The sequence below is a fragment of the Gracilinanus agilis genome, chromosome 4 (genome assembly GCF_016433145.1).
Source record: "Gracilinanus agilis isolate LMUSP501 chromosome 4, AgileGrace, whole genome shotgun sequence".
In the NCBI taxonomy this organism is placed as follows: domain Eukaryota; kingdom Metazoa; phylum Chordata; class Mammalia; order Didelphimorphia; family Didelphidae; genus Gracilinanus; species Gracilinanus agilis.
In genome coordinates, this window is record NC_058133.1 from 71,224,249 (window position 1) to 71,244,985 (window position 20,737).

The 20,737-nt window shown below is 37.8% G+C and overlaps 1 protein-coding gene across 1 annotated transcript in view; it reads right to left on the reverse strand.

Moving 5' to 3' along the window:
- Positions 1-3,172: 3,172 nt before the first annotated feature.
- Positions 3,173-20,737, reverse strand: part of ASTN1 (astrotactin 1) — a 466,613-nt gene continuing 449,048 nt past the window's right edge. Inside the window, exons 18-21 of the mRNA XM_044674890.1 lie at positions 20,303-20,454; positions 19,083-19,218; positions 11,373-11,473; positions 3,173-3,360 (exon numbers count right to left, since the gene is read on the reverse strand). Of these exons, the coding sequence (XP_044530825.1) occupies positions 3,173-3,360; positions 11,373-11,473; positions 19,083-19,218; positions 20,303-20,454 (577 nt within the window). The remainder of the gene's footprint in view (positions 3,361-11,372; positions 11,474-19,082; positions 19,219-20,302; positions 20,455-20,737) is intronic.

Here is a 20,737-nt window from a genome sequence, read left to right on the forward strand (position 1 = left end):
AGATTATGTGGGAACAAAGGTGTTATGTAGCAAGAGTAATTTCTGGGCTAAGAGAGTGGTGTGGGGTCATGTGAGGGGCAGTAATAGTCATCTAAGACTTCAAAGTGGGGTCAAAGGAAAATCAAACAAGCACTCTGCCTGCTGCCTAAATGCCATCAGCCACAAACCATCTCTCCTGTACCTATTGTCCTCTGCGGTCTGGCTGAGCCAACTGGCCAAGAGGATGCCGAGTTTCCAATTCGTCATCATCCAGGACTTTGGTGGACCCCTTTAACCTTTGCTCACATACTTCCCTTCATCACCAATGACTTATTGGGAGGAAAAGAGTTGGAGGGGTGGGTTTCTACATCATTTTCAAGTGCTAGAGAAAGGAAAACATCTATTTTTTCCTCCAAAGAAGGAGATTGACGAGTTTGTGTTTGTGTTTGTTCTTTTGCACTGTTAATTGTTTTCCAAAATTAATTAACATAGGTCTTCACTTTTTCAAATTGAAACTACAATTATGCTAACAATCCAGTACTCTTTTTATCACAGATACATCTCCTATTCTTCTTTATGTCCTCCTCTCTAAATTCTTGAAGAAAGAGGCAAAAAATCCTGTTCTTCTAAGGAATGTCTGAGGTCACAAAGTCAACATGTTTGCTGAATATTTTTTTCATATTCTGAGGACATTAAGGACATTCTGAACACTAACAATCTTCATGATAGAGGAGAAAATGAATTTCTGGGAGGTCATTTGTAGAAATACAGACCATGACTTCTGAGACAAGTGACTGCCAAGCAGAAAATAATTTTATTTCAGGAGGATAAGCATACTTTTCTAAAACAAAACAAAACAAACATGTAAACCTTCTTTCTTCCTACAAAAAATGAGAAACTAGGGAAAAAAACAACATCATAGACCCTTGTCCCTCTGGGTCATGATGGATGATGAAATTACTAGATAGAGAAAGCTTATAGTTTCTGTAGCTACAAGAGAGTGAAGAAGAATTCTGGAAACAGTCTAATGTGTCTATGAGCCTTGTGGAGTACAAAGAACTTTGACTGAGAAATCAAAAGACTTGGATTTGAATGAGAACTCTATTCTTTATTAGTTGTGCAATCTTAGGGGGGAAAATCACCCGAACTATTGGAGCCTCAGTTTTTTCACCTAGAAAATGATATTAGTAACATATTTTCCTTCCTTGCTTTAAGAGGTATCCTGAGGATAAATAAAATTATGTGTGTGGAAGATTTTTGGGAATCAAGTGGTATTGAATTACAATGTAATCTACTGGTTTTAGCAGCAGAATTTTTCTTTTGTACCTAAAGAATCTATTTACAGAAGTAAGGGCTATTCTGAAGAGGCCTCTCAAAAAGACTCCTTTAGTTATTTTGTGATTTCAGTATCTACCAAATCATTTGGGTTTATTGATACATACTTTTCTTCTCAAAGGTTATCATTACCAGTTTTTTCTCTTTTCCTTTGTGAATATTCTCACTTCAAAGTTAATTTGAAAAACCTATGTAGTTACGGAGATCCGCTTTCCCTGAGCAACAAAATGGTGACATAAGGGATGCAACTTAGGGAGAAGAGAGAAGTAAACAGTGTTCATTCTTAAGGGGAAAATATATATATTTATGTCAAGATACTCTCTCATTTCAATACTGGCTAAAGCCAATAGCAGAATGAATCATTGTTATTCTGAGAAGTAAGAATCTGGGATTTTCCAACAATTTAAGGTTCCCTTTCCTGAATATTTTTTAATAATAAAGATTATTTTCTGATTATCCTTGATGACCTTGTATATCTTTATAACCTATTATATATATATATATATATACATATATACATATACATAGATATAGTTTCTGTTTACATGTAGGTTTATTGTTGATACTTGTTATTCATTTATTTCAGTTATGTCTAACTCTTTGGGACTCCATCTGGGGTTTTCTTAGCAAAGATACTGGAATGATTTACCTTTTCTTTCTCCAGCTCATTTTATAGATGAGGAAATTGAGGCAAACAGGGGTAAGGGATTTGCCCAGGGTCTCACAGTTAGGAAATGTGTTAAGCCACCTTTAAACTCAGGTCTTCCTGACTCCATCTCTATCCACCATATTACTTAAGTGACCATGTGTTATAAAGACAGATATATAATGTAACAATGGATGTATATATGTATGTACTTATATATTGTGCCTACACATATATTATATGAATACACATAAACACGTGCACATAACATGCACACAAATGCATATATAAACACACGAATATCAATTTTATGTTAATTTTATATTCATGCATATTTTGTATCAGTTTAAGCGCATTTCAGCAAATATATGTATATAAACATGTAAATACATGCATTTATATTATACTTCTTAAATTATATTAGCCAGTGCCATCATTAGCCTAAAGAACTGACTAAAAGGCATTATGCAATGGAAACCTAAGTGCAAAGAATCTTCGACTTCAGTTGGGAAGATTTTGTTGGGTCCATCACAAGCAATAGAGTTGTATTCCAATCGATGTAGATATCTTAGTTTGTGGAAGTTAATTAAAACGTTATAGAATGTTTCAGTAATTTTCACATCATCTCTAGGATGGGGCTACGGTCAGGTAAACTAAGGTGGATGTCCACAAGCAATCAGTTAATTGGTTTACACATTTTATATTTAGGCTGATGCTTATAACAAATTCATAAAGAATATATTTGTACTCTGTCTACCTGTATTATGCATGAAATAGATTTTCAGACTCTCTGAAGCCCTTATTTTCCTTAGGGCATCAAGAAGGGCTATCTGATGCATCTTCTGTTTCAATATTCCCAAATCCTTTCCAGGAAATAAATATTTTGGCTCAGCTGCTTATTTGAAATGCCACCATCTAAAGCATCTTCTAGGGCTCAACCAGAGGCATAGTTAAAGAAACATCCTCCAGGCTCAGGGAACAGGTATTTGGGGAGCTTAGAGAGTGTGTATTGGCCTAGACTAATCAAATCAGGTTTGAACAGAACTGAGGTTGACAGCCCAGTGTAAAAGCCTAGGATTAACTTTTCTGAGCAACTAAGCTCACTCAGGAAAGTTCACGGTCAAAATTCATGACTAGATTATCTATACAGCTTGGTGGGGTCATTACACTTGAAAGGGACTGAGATTTAAAGCAGACAATACAAATTGCTGATTACCTGGGGCCTAATTCATCCTCACATCTCCAAGTGAACTCGCCAAAACTTTCGTAATGCTGGTTATAATGATAGAGGACTCGGTGGAGGCTGGGAGAGCCGAGATCCAGGAGGGTGTTATATGCAGTCTGTTGTTCCTTCCCACTGGTATAGCCATTGAAGAGGTTGTAGATCTTGTCTGCTATTTCTGAGAAGAAGGAAAGAACATAATTATATATGTATTTAATATATGTACATATACACATGTATACATGCAATCATACATGCATATATAAATACATATAAATACAAAAAATCATTTGATTTAAACTCATTAGTTTAATTCAATCTAATTGATACTTATTAAGTTCCTAAACTATTAAGTGAAAGGTCTTACTATGCTAGGTATTTGACACAAAAATAAAAGATGGGCCTTTCCTGGAAAGAATTTATGCCACATCTATATGCATGTGAGATACACAGAGTACCAATGTGGTGATTTAAGTCTTCCAGACTCCAGGTCAAGCACTCTATCCAATGAGCTTTTTCCTCTTACACAGCAGTTGCCTTTCAATTTAAAAAAATCCAGTAATGCCAGGTCCCAGCTTTTTTTTTTTTTATGCCGATTTGATTTTGTTTTAACCCATGGGCAGGGAAAAAAGGCATCACTTACAAGATGAACAACAGATGCACCCTAACTGGCCACCAAATCCACATTACCTTTCACTTCAAGCCCACCCCTATTCCGAACTTCCTTTTCCTCCTGGAAAGCCCTGTCATCCCTCTGTTCATCTGAATTTTCATCTCACATTCTCAACTCTTCATTCCTCCCTCCATCCAGTATTCAGTCAGTTGCCAACCTTGTCATTTCTACTCTTATACGTTTCTTGAATCTGCCCCCTTGGCCAGGATCCTAGGTCAGCCTCCTGTCACCTCTAGCCTGGACTGTTGCAGTGAACTCCTACCTCTAGTATCTCCATTCTCTAATATCCTCCCAACAACTGTTATTCAGTCAACTAACATCCTCCAGGCAACATAACTTTGTCAGGCAACGTCCAAAGGGCGAAGGAACAATAACAAAAGTAAAACAGTTTCAGTGGAGTGAGAGTCAGGCCTAGAGACAGGAGGTCCTAGGTTCAAACCCGGCCTCAGCCACTTCCCAGCTGTGTGACCCTGGGCAAGTCACTTGACCCCCATTGCCCACCCTTACCAATCTTCCACCTATGAGACAATACACCGAAGTACAAGGGTTTATAAAAAAAAAAAAAAGTAAAACAGTTGCTGTCCTTAAGGAGAATTTATTCTAACTAGAGAAAATCATGTACTTCATATAAAATGTGTATGTAAACAAGATATATATATATATATATATATATATATCTTGTTTACATACACATTACATATATATATATATATGATACATCCAGAGTAGATGGAAGGTAACTTGGGAGAGGAAGACACTAGCAACTGGGGTTGGAGTAGAGGACCAAGAAAGACTCCTGTACGAGGTGGCACAAATTATTCTTTTTTACATCTAATATTATTTTATTTTCCCTTTAATTACATGTAAAAATAATTTTAACGACAAATCAATTTTCTTTTTTTTTAAACCATTAACTTCTGTGTATTGGTTCCTTGGTGGAAGAGTGGTAAGGGTGGGCAATAGGGGTCAAGTGACTTGCCCAGGGTTGCATAGCTGGGAAGTGTCTGAGGCCAGATTTGAAAATCAAGTTTTTTTTAAAGAGCAGTGCTGACCATGTCAGCTCCCCTTCTTAAATAGCTTTACTATCTCTGGAAAAACAAAATAAGAAAAAGAGAGACAGATAGAGAGAGACAGAGACAGAGAGACAGATACAGAGACAGAGACAAAGACTGAGAGACAGACAGACAGAGACAGAGACAGACAGAAACTGAGAGAAACAGAGAACTAGACAGAGAGCAAGACAGAGAGACAAAGATAGATAGATGGATGGATGGATGGATGGATGGATGGATGGATGGATGGATTGATGGACAGATTAGACAGACAGAAACACAGATAGATAGATAGATAGATAGATAGATAGATAGATAGATAGATAGATAGATAGATAATGTAGGTAGATAGATACTTTGAGATAGATAGATAGATAGATAGATAACAAATTAATTAATTATCTAGTTAATTAATAAAATAATAAAATATAAACCTCTCTTTGGCATTTAAAGCCTTCCACAGCTTAATTCCAACATTAAATTATAGCCTTGCCTATATTCCAGCCACATTTACTGACATTTATTCTTCATACATGATATATTCTACATCTCATATCTATGACTTCACAAAGGTTATCAACTATATCTAGAAAAATTTCTCTTCTCATTTCTGCCTCATCTTCCTTCAAAGATCAGATCAAATATCTTGGAGATGGAATCTTTACCAATCCTTCAGTCATCATTTCTTTTCTACCCAGACTTCTATGCTATTACTTTATTTTTTTTATTCACTTATCTTTCCCTGCCATGACAACCACTAGAATACAAGCTCCTTAAGAAGAGGGAATATTTTGTTTCTGCCTTTAAATGGCCAGGACCACACACAATGCCTGGTAAACAGTCAGTGATTAATGGATACTTGCTGAACTGACTTCATAGGGTCACATATTTAATGCCAAAAGGGACTTTAGAGATCTCCTAGTCCAACTCTCTCATTTTGTAGATGAGAAAACTGAAGACCAAGAGCTTGACCCTAATGTCACACAGACAGTAATAAGTGTTAAGGTTGAGTGTTAAACTCAGGTCATATGACAGGTCATCTTTAGTGTCTTTTCCATTGAATCAGTTGAACTGAACAAAAAGCATCACTTGTTCATAGGAGGCGTATCTCACAATAGTGCCAGTTATACAGAATTCAGGTTGACAGATAGGATTATCCAAGAGAATTTTCTAACTTGATAACATTTTAAACTCTAACCTGATACTTCTGTGTGTACCTTGATGATGGCTGTTCACATCACAGTGCTTTTCTTGAGTAGATCAATAACCTCTCAGGATTCTTTGTGGCCCTGCATTTTATGCAGGTCCTAGAAATGATGTCTTAGGGAGAAGGTTTCTATTCTAAGGGAAAATATCACTGAAAACCCACAGTTGTAAGGACCTCAATTTTTAAAGTCAAAATACTCCTCTAATAGAACACGATTAAACTCAATCCATATGATTTAAAGGCAACCTCAGTCCTCTCTACCATTTTTCAGAGATTATAGATAAAATGGGCCAATGGATACATTGCAGAAGTATCTTGAAGTTTGTAAAGCATCGTCTCATTTAGCAAACATTTATAGTTATAGTATAGTCCTGAGGGTAAATAATGATCAGATTCAGCTTTGGCCATAGCTGGTATGGCCTTTGGGTATTCAAAATTCACATCGACTAAGACTTTGTGAGTGACTATGGTTCCATTCAAAATAAGAGCAGTTTGAGGAAGATTCTCAAGAGCTTTAAATCCTCAGAATTCTTGATTTCCTGGAGATAAGCAGTCAATAGATAAGAACAGTAGCACACATTTCATAAAGTGCTTCAAATTCCGTGAAGTATTTTTATAAATATTACATCATTTTATCCTCAATAATCATCAAGGGAGGTAGGAACAATTATTGTCCCCATTTTACAGATAAGGAAACTCGACCAGAGTCACACAGCTACTAAGTGTCTGAAGCTAGATTTGAACTCAAGTTCTTTTGATTCCATATCTAGTGCTCTATTCACTAAGCCATCTAAGCAGCTGGAAGATATGTTACTTCTCAAGGGTTAATGTTTGGTCACTTTCCAAAAGAGAATAATGCCTTGGTATTAAGGCTGAAGAAGTATATGTCATAGAAAAGATGGGTGCCCTGCTGGGGACTTTTTTAAAAACCACATTTCTCCCTATATCTCTTCCCCCTTCCCCAAAGGAGGATTGTTTCCATGGTTATCAGAGGTCATATGTCCAAAGAATGATCCAAAGAATATAGGAGGGATGTTCCCAGAAAAAGGAGGAGGTGTCACAGGACAAATAGTTGAGAGGAGAGATTAGAGTAGTAAGACTTTAGGTGGGGAAAAGGATACCCTGAATTTCTGTTAACCCAAAGCATGAGCAGAGATAGTTCATTATTAATTTCTTATCCTAGTGTCAATACCAATCTGCCCTCTAAACTAGGTGGGAAATATCAATTTGGGGTTCATCCTCTTTCATGTCTGTTCATATGTCAGTTGAACTGCTACTGCTCAGTGTCAAATTAGAAAGGGGGTTTATTTCTTATGACTATTTGCATAAAAGTATTGGGAGTGAATGGATGTATTAAAAAATTGCCAAGGAGGACCCCAGCTTCCAAGATGTCTACTTTCTATTTAATTATTCATGAGATGTGGAGAAAGACAAGGAGATTATGTTAACTGTATTTAATTTATGCTCTACACTTAATAGAAAGAGAATTAAAGCTCTTTGAGGAAAACTAAGTTCTTAACTACTCCAGAGACTTAAATGAAACAAATTCTAAATATCTGACTTACTATTTAGGCAATCCTCTACTAGACCATAGATAACTTAATGCCAGTGAATCAGAAACTTAAATTCCAAAGTCCAGTGGACCTTTATTATAATTGTCAGTGAGAAAGCCAAATGAGTACCCATGTGCAGAAATGACTGATCATAGAAAAGAATGGATGGCATGCCAGACACATGTCCTAATTACCTTTCAGACATTCTGCCATTCTTGAGCTTGCAAGAATAACCTTAGTCCGACTGAGAAAATAATCAATGGCCACCAGTTAGAGTAGATGGGTGAGACAGTGTAGAAAGATTTGGAAGGGAATGCTATGTTTATTTTTGGTGCCTACTTTTTCCTTCCTTTGGGGAAACAGATTTAGTAAAACACTGGCTAGTGTTTGTTTACAAAGTTGTCTTTCTTTGAAATTCAGTCACTCGGTAAGTGTTTATTAAGATTTAAAATATATCCGTCATGGTTCTAAGTCCTGAGGATGTAAAGTAAGCCAAAAAATTATTCCTGCCCTCAGGGAGCTTATAGACTAACAGGGGAGCTACAGGTAATTTGTTAAGTATATATAAGATTCAGAGTAGATGGAAGGGAAGGAAAATCTGTAATGGGAATGTGTTTAGGGGCACTTAAGGAGGAAACAGAAAAGGTCTTCTGCTGAATGTGGCATATATCCTGAATCAATTAAATCAAACAGAGCTAATTGAGCCTGGGGATCACTAAGCTGGTAAGACCTGCCTTCCTCCTAGATAATTAGGTGATGCTCTAAATCAGTGGTTCCCAAACTTTTTTGGCCTACCGCCCCCTTTCCAGAAAAAATATGTATTTTTAAATTTAATAGCAATTAATAGGAAAGATAAATGCACTTGTGGCCTACACTGCTCTCCTGGATCACTGCAGCACCCACCAGAGGGCGGTAGCACCCACTTTGGGAATCACTGCTCTAAATCATTGGAATAGTAATTTCTCTTAATTAATAGATTTATAGTCGTACCAGAATTAATTATATTTATGACTTCCATATAGGTTATAAGCAGGTAAAACATAAGGATTTGGGATAGATTTGCTAGAATTATATTAATTTTTAAGAATGTCCACAATTAGTAGAACTTGTTTATTGCTACAGTCACCCGGCTTTAGCTAATGGGATCTGGAAACATTGATTCATCAACTTTGCACCAAATTATCTTCTCATCTTATTTGGTCTGAGGAGATAGACTTCCTTAGGCAAGGATCTAGGATGTGTATGAACAAATTTGATGTATTTTTTAGACATGAATAGAAATCAAAGAAGAGGCAGGAAACACAGCAAAAAAATCGTGGGCCCCTGGGCAGTTAATAAGTAAAATCTCTAATTAGTCTTGAATCTCCTTCTTAGAAAGAGAATCTCTTCCCCATCTTAGTCCAACAGGTTTCAGAATATGCCTGAATGTTGAGGAGATCCTTAGTGATTGTACAATGCTCATAACACACAACTAATTAACTAGAACACATATTCTGAAATGGTACCCATAATTTGGGTAGCTAGAATATGCAGGGGCCTGGATTCAAGAAAATGTGAGCTCAAATCTAGCCTCAGATATTGATTAGCTGTGTGATTCTGGGCAAGTCACTTAACTGTTTGCCTCAGTTTCCTTATCTGTAAAGTGAGCTGGATAAGGAAAGAACAAACCAGTATCTTTGCCAAGAAAACTTCAAATGGAGTCATGAACAGTTGGGCATATTGACTGAACAACAAAAACCTGTGATCTGAACCCATGCCAACAAATAAGTGGCAAAATTAGGCATGTTTCCTTCCTTGTCACTTGTTCTCCCTATCCTAGAGTAAGAAATGCAATTTGACAATTGATCAATGTTTCACATTACTCTCCCCCATGCTCTTTGTACTCCCACTTCATTAATCTGTCTGCTTTTCCCTTTACATGACATTCCATCTCTCATTTCTAAGATTTGTCAGAGGTTGTCCCCTAAGCTTGGAACTCTCTTTTCTCCTATACCTCTTGAAATCCCTCACTCTGTCCAAATTTCAGATCAAAGTTTCTCTCCTACAAAAGACCTTTCCTGATAACCCCAGCTATTAGCCCTCACCTTTAATATCACTTTGTATTTATTTTATATATACTTTTGTCCACTTCCTCTCTCCCAGTTCTAGGTCTAATATCTAATAAGAACTTAATCATTACCAGTCTAATTGAATTGAAATAAAATATTCAGTAAACATCTACTATGCACAAGCCCCAGAAATGTCAATAGATAGAGGAGGCAGCAGAGTGGTGAGGAGTTCTTAGGCTTAGCTGGAATGTGAGGAGATAGAGATGGAAGCCAGTGCCTCAACAGGAGAGGAATCCCTGGATAAGCTGATCAATTCTGAAACCAAGTCTCCCGCATGTTGAGAAGGAGATCCTGAGAATTACTAAGATTTTAGACTAAGTCTCCTGGAGAGAAGAGCAGAATGTTCCCAGACTGCCAAGTTTGGGGGTAAAATTGAGGAGTTCCATGGCTAAGCAAGAGCTAGAACCACAGAGGGTTAGGGAGCCAAGTCATGATGTGAAAGAGACATCATGGACCTTATCATCCACTAATACTCTTGGTTATTGAGGATTTGTATGTCCGAAAGAAAAGTATTGGCTCTTAAATGACATCAAGTGATTTTCCTCTCTGAGATAAAAGGTAATAAGATGTATAGGTACAGGGCTTACCTCAATTCCTATTGCATAGTGGGTGCTAAAAAATGCCAAATGACTGATCAAGAAGATGGGGATCATCCGAAGGGAGGATTACTTGACTCTCTAGAAACAGAATGCTTTCTCCTTTAGGGTGAGAGGTATTAGCTCAACAAGGGAAGTACATAAGTCAGGAGATAACTCTCTAGGTCCCTTGGAGGGCAGCATTCATTAAAGGGAAAGGGTCCAGCTCTCTCACTGACTTGGGGGCTTTTCCCTTGGAGAGTTGAAAAGGTTATCAGAACCTAACTAATCCAGGATACCATAAAAGTCTGGAAAGCCTCAGAGAATGAGGTGCTCCACAGGGAGTTTAACCCTGCTTGAGAAGCCACAGTGAGATATTCCAGGAAAGGGGAAGCAGGAGGGCCCTGTATGCTTGATCTTGGGAGAATGCTTTCAAGAAAACAAGATTTCCTGAAGACAAACTTTGCCTATTTCATTATTTTCTTCAGAAAACATCAATCCTGATAGAAAGACTCCATGGTGAAGAGATAATTCCTGTTCTCTGAATTAGTTACCAAAACCTTTTCTTTTCAATGTGAAAAGATAATTCTAATCAATCCTAATGTTTTAATACTAAGTCTAGTACTTTCTATCCAAACTTGATCAATTAACAAGCAATTACAAACATTTGTTATGAGCTAGGTATTTCAGTACGCACTGGAAATACAAAGGAAGAAAAAAAATTCCCCTCCTCACTCCCAGAGCTTACATTCTACCTGGAGGAAGACAATATTTACATATTTAAATATATACCAAATATGTTAAAAAGAAATACAAGTAATTTATTTTGGAGGGAAAACACTAGAAAGTGAGGACATTGAGAAAAACTTTTATGAAGAAAGTGGTGATTAAACAAAGAAGTGGAGATAAAGAGGTCATTCCTTCCAATATGTAAGGACTGGGCCTCTTTGGTCCTCTTCTTTTAGTAAAAGGAAGGAATCTCTATCACAAAACTTTTTTTAATCAAGCCTTGGATATCTTACCTTGGGCTTTCACATCATCTACCACTGGGCAGGGGGTCTTCACTATTACATCACTTGGTCTGGAACGTCGTCCTGTATTGTCCACTCCCCACAGGGTAAACCTGACAGGGAGTGTGAGAAGACATCAATATCATTAGTACAATATCTTTGAGAAAGCCAATGAGAAAAAGAATGCTCTAGAATGCAGAGTTAGTTCTGAGGCTGTACCTTGCCCAAGAGAGACAGCTTTGAGACCCAGGAGTTTGAGGTATACTTGCACCATTATGATGCAAAACAAGCAAGAAATGTTGTTATTTAAATGAACCATATCCATTCTGATATGGAATAGTAATCCAAATTCTTCCATATTTATTGTCTTTTGTCTACCATTTGGTAGGTAGTCAATCTTATGTAGAATCATAGAGTTGGAAAGCTACTCAAAGACCATCTTCATTCAACACCCACTGCTACATAGGAATCTCCTCTACAATTTACTGAAGTGGTTATCTAGTCTTTGTTTTAAGCCTTCTAGAAATGGAGAACTTGCCATTTCCCAAGACAGAATATTCCAATATTGGATTGCTATTTTCTTATGATAACATGTTCCCTTTGCCATCCTAGATGGCTTCATTTGGAAGCTTGTTAATTTGTCAGGAGGCTGTGGGGGTATCTTATTAAGAATAAAATAATCCCAAACCATGTGATATTGGTACAATGCTTTGTATGTTTCAGTTCTCTCCTTTATACTACTTCATTTGATATTTGTAATAGCCTTATGAGGTAAGGATTGAAAGTATTATTATTCTCATCTTACTGATTAGAAAACTGAAGCTCAGAGGTATTAAATGTGTTTCCCAAAATCTTGCAGCTAATAAGTTAGCAAAACTGGAGAAGAAAAAAATTATCATGTAGTTTGCCTCTGGTTGACACTAACCCCTTTCTCATTAAGTCTGCTCATGATTAAAGGCTTTTTCAAAAGGATGTCCTCCACCATACTAAATCTCAGAGAGGTTGAGCGAATTTCTCAAAGTCACAAAGCATGTTAACATCAGGTGCAGAAACTGAATGTATTTGTGTGGAAGAGTTGATTCTGTGTAGATCTTGGAGCCTGAAAGGGTTCAGTCCCACTTCTCATACTAATTAGTTAATTGACCTTGGAAAAATCACTTAATTGTTGAACCTCAAGTTTTTTTTAATTATCTGTAAAATCTGTAAAATGGGTCTCAATGACTAAAGTCCCATTCATCTCCAAATCAATGCTCCTATGACCTACCTCAAAAGGTTGTTGAGAAAATGCTTTGTCAAATTTTACATGGTTATCTATGAATAGCTGCTTCTGTTTTCTCAAGTCAGTTTGGATGTTGCTCTAAGTCAGGGGTCAGCAACGTATGGCTCTTGAGCCATATCTGGCTCTTTTGAGGGCCAGATATAGCTCTTTCTGCAGGAGCCATAAAGTCAATTTTTTTTCAGGAGCTGTTACAAGAGAGCACACTGTGAGCACTGTACGGCTCTCATGAAATTACATTTTAAAAAATGTGGCGTTTATGGCTCTCACGGCCAAAAAGGTTGCTGACCCCTGCTCTAAGGTAAGCACTTTGCAAACATATCTTTTGATTTCCTCCAATATCTTGGTAAAGGTAGATAGCTCAAAAATAATCAATGTATCCTCCATTCCTAGTGGCCCCTTTTGGGTGCTATTGGTTCACGTCGACCCTGCAAGCAACCACTTTTAGCATCTAGGGATGTTAACTCATTAATAATTGTTATTATTATTTTATAACAGCAGCTAAACTTCTTTAATGCTTATCATCTGCCAGGCATTTTGCTAAGCATTTTGCAATTATTATCTCATATGATACTGGTGACAATTCTGAGACGTAAATACTATTATTATCCCCATTTTACAGATGAAGAAACTGCATGAGAGGTTACATGACTTGCCCAGATCACACACCTAATATTTAAGGTCAAACTCAGGTCTTTTGGAACACAGAACCATTATTCTATCCACTGTACCATCTCACTACCCAGCTGCCTATAGAAGGTAAGATCTTTAAAGCTGGAAGAGATAGGCAAAATAGTGGATGACAAAGTCTTGATCCAAAAAGATCTTGTCAATTTAGAGCATTGGATTGAGTCTAATCAATAGACATAAAGTCTTGCACTTGAGTATAAAAATAATTTTAGCAATTACAAAACCAAGTGGTAAAGGAATCTGGATACATAGTGGCTGCAATGGGGGCACTATCATGGACTCTTATTGAACTACAAGTTCAGTAAGAATTAAGGAAGATGTGGCAGTCAAAAAAAATGAGGGGGGGGAAGAAAAACTAATGAAATCTTGGACTGCTTTTGAAGGAGTATTTTCCAGGACTAATGGAGGGATATTCCCTGTATTCTGCCCCATGCTCTTATCAGCCCTGATCTTAATTAAGTCTCTTTATCAGTTCTGGGAGCCATGATTTAAGAAGGACACTGAAAACCTGAAGAATATTCATAGGAGGGCAACCAGAAGGACTTTGAGTCGATGCCACTAGAGGATCCATTGGCTATGTTAATTCTTGAGAAAAGAAGACAATGGGAGTCATGCTAACTGTGTTCAAGTATTTGAAGATCTATGTGGAGGATGGGTTAGGTTTGATATATTTGATTATGGGAGACAAAACCAGGAGTACTGATAAAAGTTGAATGGGTGCAGATTTTGACTTGTTGGCCCAAACAAAAACCAACCAATCAATGAAACAACCAAACAAAAAATGGAAATTCCTACCAGTTAGAACTGTTTGAAAGTGAAGTGAGCTGAATCAGGAGGTTGGAGGTTGCCCTTTCTGGGAGATCTTTAAGTGGAGGCTGAACGACCACATGTTGATTATGTTAAGATGAGGTGACCTTTAGTAAATAATTGAACTGGATGGATACTAGAGTCCCTTCCAACTCTCAAAATTGATGATTCTTTGATCTATTTTGTCTTTCAATCCACAACATTTAGCACAGTGCCTGGTATATAGCAGATTCTAAATAAATGTTTATAGAAGGAATGAATGAATGAATGATCCAATTTACCAACAACAAATCCAAATGGAGAGCAAGTGCTAGAGAGGTGCAAGAAAGGGGAAGAATCCATGCAATTATCTTTCATCTTTTCTTACCAATTTTGTGAAGGCTTCAGGAACTTTAATGGATATTCATCCTCTTACCAATTTTACTGCCCCTTAAAAACTCTTAGAAGCCCTTTCTCTGTGAGTCTTTCAGAGTCTGGTGCTCATATCAGAGCCTCTACTATCAACTTAATTTGATTCAATTGGACAATTATAAGCTAGGAGCTTGAGATAGAAAGGCAAAAGTGAGAACCATCTCTGCTCTCAATGAATTTATATTTCCATTGTTTTGGGAAGATATAAACAAGTAAACATACAAGTCAATGTGATCGATAACTAGATAGACAGACAGATAGATAGACTGACAGAAAAATGGATATATAGATACAAATTTGCTATCTGTATTATATATACATGCATGTTGAAATACAAAATACACATATGTAAATATTTGTACATGTACATATTATCAATCCAAAGTTATTTCAGTAGGGAGGAGATGCATCTTTGAAGGGAGATAGGGATTCTAAATGGAAGAGAAGAAGAGAGAGCATTCCAAATATAAGGGACAGCTTGTGGAAAGACAAAGGGCTGGGAGATAGAACACTGACTTGAATAAGTAAGATTTGGAATGCAGAATGGAAACCAATGGAACCTAAGTGTGCAGAAAGGCTAAAGACAGCCTGCAAAGGGTTATAATATGTATATACGTAAATATGTACTACACATCTGTATGTATATAAATATATTTTTCTGTATCATTAATAGCCTTGCAAAATATCATAAATGAGTTGCTAAATAATTTTTACACCACCAGATATGGAAAGGTGGTAACAAGGTGTAGGTTTTCAGTTTCTCTCCATTTCTAAATGAAAAAGAGCATCCTATAAGCTTGGGTAATGGGTCAGTGCTGATAATGAAGTTACCCCTATTTTCCTCAACAGGACAAGACACTTAGAGATTCTTAATGAGCTGAAATTCTGGGACATTAGTCCTGCTATAAAGATCGGGTAGGGCATAACACATTTTTAAAGTGGCAATTCTGTGTCCAGACAGTACATAAATGTGCTGACCTTATATCATCATCATCATCATCATTGTTAATATTATTATTATTTAACATTTATTAGGCAGCAAGAGAACTCTCTATGCTCTTCTGAACCAAAGAGAAATCATGCACCTTGTCTAGTGAGCTAATGGATAATCACATTCATAGCCTTTAAAGGTCTGTGCTTATTACAACATGGTCTCCCAGGCTGTGTTTATTCAGACCTCAGTTGGCATGCTAATAACTACACTTATTGGGGGCGCGTGAGCATGTGAGCAAACACAGAGTTGGATCTGACTCTGAGGCCTCTTCGAGGCTTAACGGGCTGGAACCTGATGAGCATGGAGTAGTCCCCTGCTTATTTTCATGAATTAGCTGCCCTTGCCTCTCCTTTTCATGGATCTTCTCCCTGCAGGCTTGGCAGTTTGAGCTAATCTCTTCTATCTGACTCATTCCTCCTATTCTCTGAATTCGGAAAGTCCTAGAATCCTGGAGTTGGAAAGGACCTCAGTGGCCATCTGGTTTAATCTAGCTTGGAACAATTTCCTAAAGAAATGCTTAACCATTTTTGTGTCATGGACCCCTTTTGGCAGGCTGGTGAAGCCTCTGGACCCCTTCTCAGAACACTGGTTTTGCATGCATAAAACAAAATGTTTAGGATTGCAAATGAAGCCAATTATATTGAAATGCAAATATCAAATACATCTATATCTATATCTATATTTTAAAGTTCATAGTCTCCAATTCAAAAATACCTAGCAGGAGTAACTTATCTTTTTATGTAAAACCTTAAATGAGGGAAAACTCACTCACTACCTCTCATGATAGTCCTTTGCAGTTATGGACAGCTCTAATTTCTAGGAAATTTTTTCCTGATAGAGGGCCTAAATTTGTCTCCTGGCAACTTCCAAACCTGCCATCAGGGACAAACTGAACCAGTCTAATCTCATTTTCCCATGACGATTCTTCTGGGTTAAGTAATCCGGCTGTTAAGAATGGAATCCTTGGGTACTTGCAGATGGGCAACATGGTTTTGTGCAAAGAATACTACAAAAGGAGTCAGGATGCTTGGGTTCTGATTCTAGCTTCCTCAGGAGGTGACCCTATGATTTAATTTATTTATCAGTTGTTTAGTGTTTGAATGCACCTTCCAGCTCTCTGATTCTATCAGCATTAGTCAATCCATGAATAAACATTTATTAAAAACCTACTCCGTTCCAGGTTCTTAGCACAGTATCTGATTGCTTACTATTAGTCTTTTATGAAGTTACAAAGATGGATAAATAACCCCTGCTTTTTGTTATTGAATAAACATACTAATGAGTAAGTCCATCTTCTCTGGGATCACCCACAGGTATCCTTGTAAATTCCAGCATCAAAGAAGACAGCAGGGGCTGGACAAACTGTAGTATATGCGGGTGATGGAATACTATTGTGCTAAAAGGAATAATAAACTGGAGAAGTTCCAGGCGAACTGGAGAGACCTCCAAAAACTGATGCAGAGCGAAAGGAGCAGAGCCAGAAGAACATTGTACACAGAGACTGATATACTATGGTAAAATCGAATGTAATGGACCTCTGTACCAGCAACAATGCAATGACCCAGGACAATTCTGAGGGATTTATGGTAAAGACGCTACCCACATTCAGAGGAAGAACTTCAGGAGAGGAAACATATAAGAAAAGCAACTGCTTGAACGCATGGGTCGGGTGGACATGATTAGGGATGTAGACTCCAAACTACCACACCAATGCAACTAACAACAATATGGAAATAGGTCTTGATCAAGGACACATGACAAAACCAGTGGAAATGTGCGTCCACCATGGGTGGGGAGAGTGCGGGGGGCGAAGGGGAAAGGAGGAGCATGAATCATGTAACCATGTTAAAAATTAATATTAATAAATGCTTAAATTTAAAAAAAAAAAGAAGACAGAAGGGATGATGGTTCCTTCATCTAGTTCTCTCATGACTTTGCTATATCATTACCATATTATTAGCCAGCTAGATGGCACTGTGGATGGAATACAGGACTTGTAGTGGGGAAGACCCAAGTTTCAATCCTGCCTCAGACACCGTAACCCTGGACAACTCACTTCATCTCTATCTCATCATCTGTATAATGAGGTCAATACTACAATTATCTTGTAGGATTGTTATGTAAATTGAGTTGACTTGCTGACTTTTTAAATTACTTTAAAGCAAGATATAAATGTTAGTTATTGCTACTACTACTAATACTACCACCACCACCACCACCACCACCACCACCACTACTACTACTAAGACAACACCATGAATCCTGAACTAATGTAAGGTCCATGCTGTTTTAGATACTACAGATACAACATGAACAAAACCAAAAGAGAAACAAAAATAAAACAAAGTAAAACCAAATTTCTTTTTAATTCTTGACATCCCTTCTAATGAATGGTATTGAATTTTATAATACTTCCAATTGTAAATATATCCTGGTTAAGTAAAAATGACACCACTAGTTACCCTCAGAGTCACACAGAGCATGATTCCATTTGGACATCCTTAAAGGATGAATTGGTTTTTTGTTGGTATATTGTCATATATAGTTTGCATGTCATTCCTAGAATGCCATGTAACTTGTTTTTTTCCCTTTTGGATCTATACATAGTTGTACCATTTCTCCTTCTCTGAATCTTTAAGGATGCCTAGATCCTAGCTTGCAGGTTACAACTCTTCTTTCCCACCCCCACCCCTTTTCATTGCACATCTTTGAAATTTTTGGTTGTTGAAATGGAAATGACTTCTTCTGGTTACTGTGATGCTATTCTTATGAGCTGATCTGTAAACTGTTAAGTGATTTTCATACTTGGTGGGTACATGAAGTCTCAGAACTACATCTCTGGGCATTGTGCCTGAACCCAACAACTTTTCCCTCATGCCTCAGATTCTTTCATGGGCTACCCTCTTTTTCATGCTTTGCAATAAACATAATAGTTCACATTTATCTAGAATCTTAAGATTCAGAAAACACTTTTGACATAACTCTACCAATGAGGTAAGTAGTTCAAATAGTATTGAAGTCATTTTACAGATAAGGAAACTGGGGCTCAGGTAATGTAAATGTTATATAACTAGAGTATCCAAGAGCCAGGATTCCCTCCCATGTGTTCTGACTTAGACCAGTACTATTTGCATGATCCCAAGCATTCACACTCAGTGAGGAGTTTAAAACTGTCTTCAGATTGTTGGGGTGTTATGGAGAATAGTTCACAATTGGGAGGTTCACTGTCCTACTGAAGATAAACTGACAACACTTAGAAGATTTGATATCTCTCTCAGTAGACTTGATGGGAGAAAAGTAGATAGCAAGAGCTCTTTGGAAGGAATATAGGACTTACCAGTAATAGGAGCAAGAACTTAGGAGTCACCTTGTCTAACCTTTTCATTTGTATTTGAGGAAACTGAGGTGCAGAGAAATTAAATTACTCAAGGCCAAAGCTATATGAAATGTCAAAGCTGAGGCTTGAACCCCAGGTCCTGGATTCCAAATCCAGTATTCTTTCCATGTGGACTGTTTACCTCCAGTTAGTTGAAATGTTACTTACATGTAGGTGGTGTCAGGTTCCAGGCAACGAATAATCAGAGAGATGGTGTTGAACTGCTTATCAGGCACCTGAGATGGCATGGCACAAGGTGACTTGGCTCCAGAGATGATATCATCTACAAAACTCAACACTGTTTCTGCATTGAAGAAAAATAAAATGAAAATGTATAAGAAATATCAAAGAAGACCAAACAATGGAGAAGAAAATAACTTTTATGAAGATCTAGTATAAGATATGCTCTCCTTCAAGTCTTCTATAATCCATGGACAGTGAAACTGGGGAAATACCCCTGGACTTCCAAAACATAGAGCATGCTGGGAGTTCATATGGCTCTTTAACATCATACATAAGCTCCCTCAGGTCCTTAGCATGGGTGAGGAAGAGGAGACATAGTCAACCCTCATTGCTTATAAGAACTCATCAGGGCTGTAAAATCCTAGTGATTCTAGCATATTTGCTATATCAGGGGTTACAAAATGGTTAGTCCATCACCCGGGCTGCCCTGGATGATGTGCCAGGCAAAAAGGCTGAGGACAAATGGCTCCATCCATTTTGAGATTATTGGATCATCTGCTATATATACCCATAAAAGAGTCAGACTGATGACTGTGGCCCCATCGAGGGTACCCATCCTAAAAAAATTTCATAGATCACATTAGGGCCACTGATCCTGACCTCCCTCTCCCTGTGTGGAGAAATTGGCTCTGGAGCTTTCAATGGCAGAATCCCAAACCAGTTTAAATTTTTCCTCTCTAGCTAAATCAGGCAGAGGCAGAGTTTGCTTTAGGACAAAACATGGGGCAAAATTCATCTGTTTGGGCAGACTTTTGCCTGGAGGGGGCTTATTAGTAAAGGAATCTTCCCTTGGCCCCCCTAATCATGGCAGTGGTTAGCAGAGAATTGTTTCCTAATTGTGGGCCATCACAACCAGCTTATTGTAATGTTGTTTATTTAAATGTGGCTTTGAGAGAGTGCCTAGAGGCTATGAAATGGACACCTCTTTTATAAACAGAGAGAAAAGCAAAATCAAAACAGCTTTTGTTGGATGTTCACTACTGAGCAGTTCTTAAATGGGCAAGATGGACTATCCCTGGTAGAGCCAATGGTTTCTTCTTGTGTCTCCCAGAATATTTGGGATCTGGAGTAGAGCCTCTTTGGAAGCAGCAGTAGGGAAAAAGGCATTGTTCCATCACTCCAGAGCTAGGGGAAGGGTCACTCACCAGTCTCCACTTTGGAATGGTCCATCCTATCAGTGACCTTCTCCTGGCGGATAAGGTAATCTACAATCTGTACCCCTATTGGTGGCTCTGAATGTTCCCACTCCAATACTACCAGTGTGCTGCTAGGCTCATGAATTGTAGAAAGTCGGAGTCTGTGGAATAAGAGAAAAGAAAAAGAAATGAGGACTGACACTAACCCCAAGCTAGGACTACTCTTGCATCTAACCCATTGTCAATGTATGGGTCTATCAGTGGTTGTCTGTAACTGTTGTTTAGTCATTTTTTCAGTTGTATCCAACTCTTTGTAACCCCGTTTGGGAGGTTTTCTTGGCAAAGATAGTGAAGTGGTTTCTCATTTCCTTCTCCAGCTTATTTTACAGATAAAGAAACTGAGGATATCAGGGTTAAGTGACTTTCCCATGTTCACACAGCTAG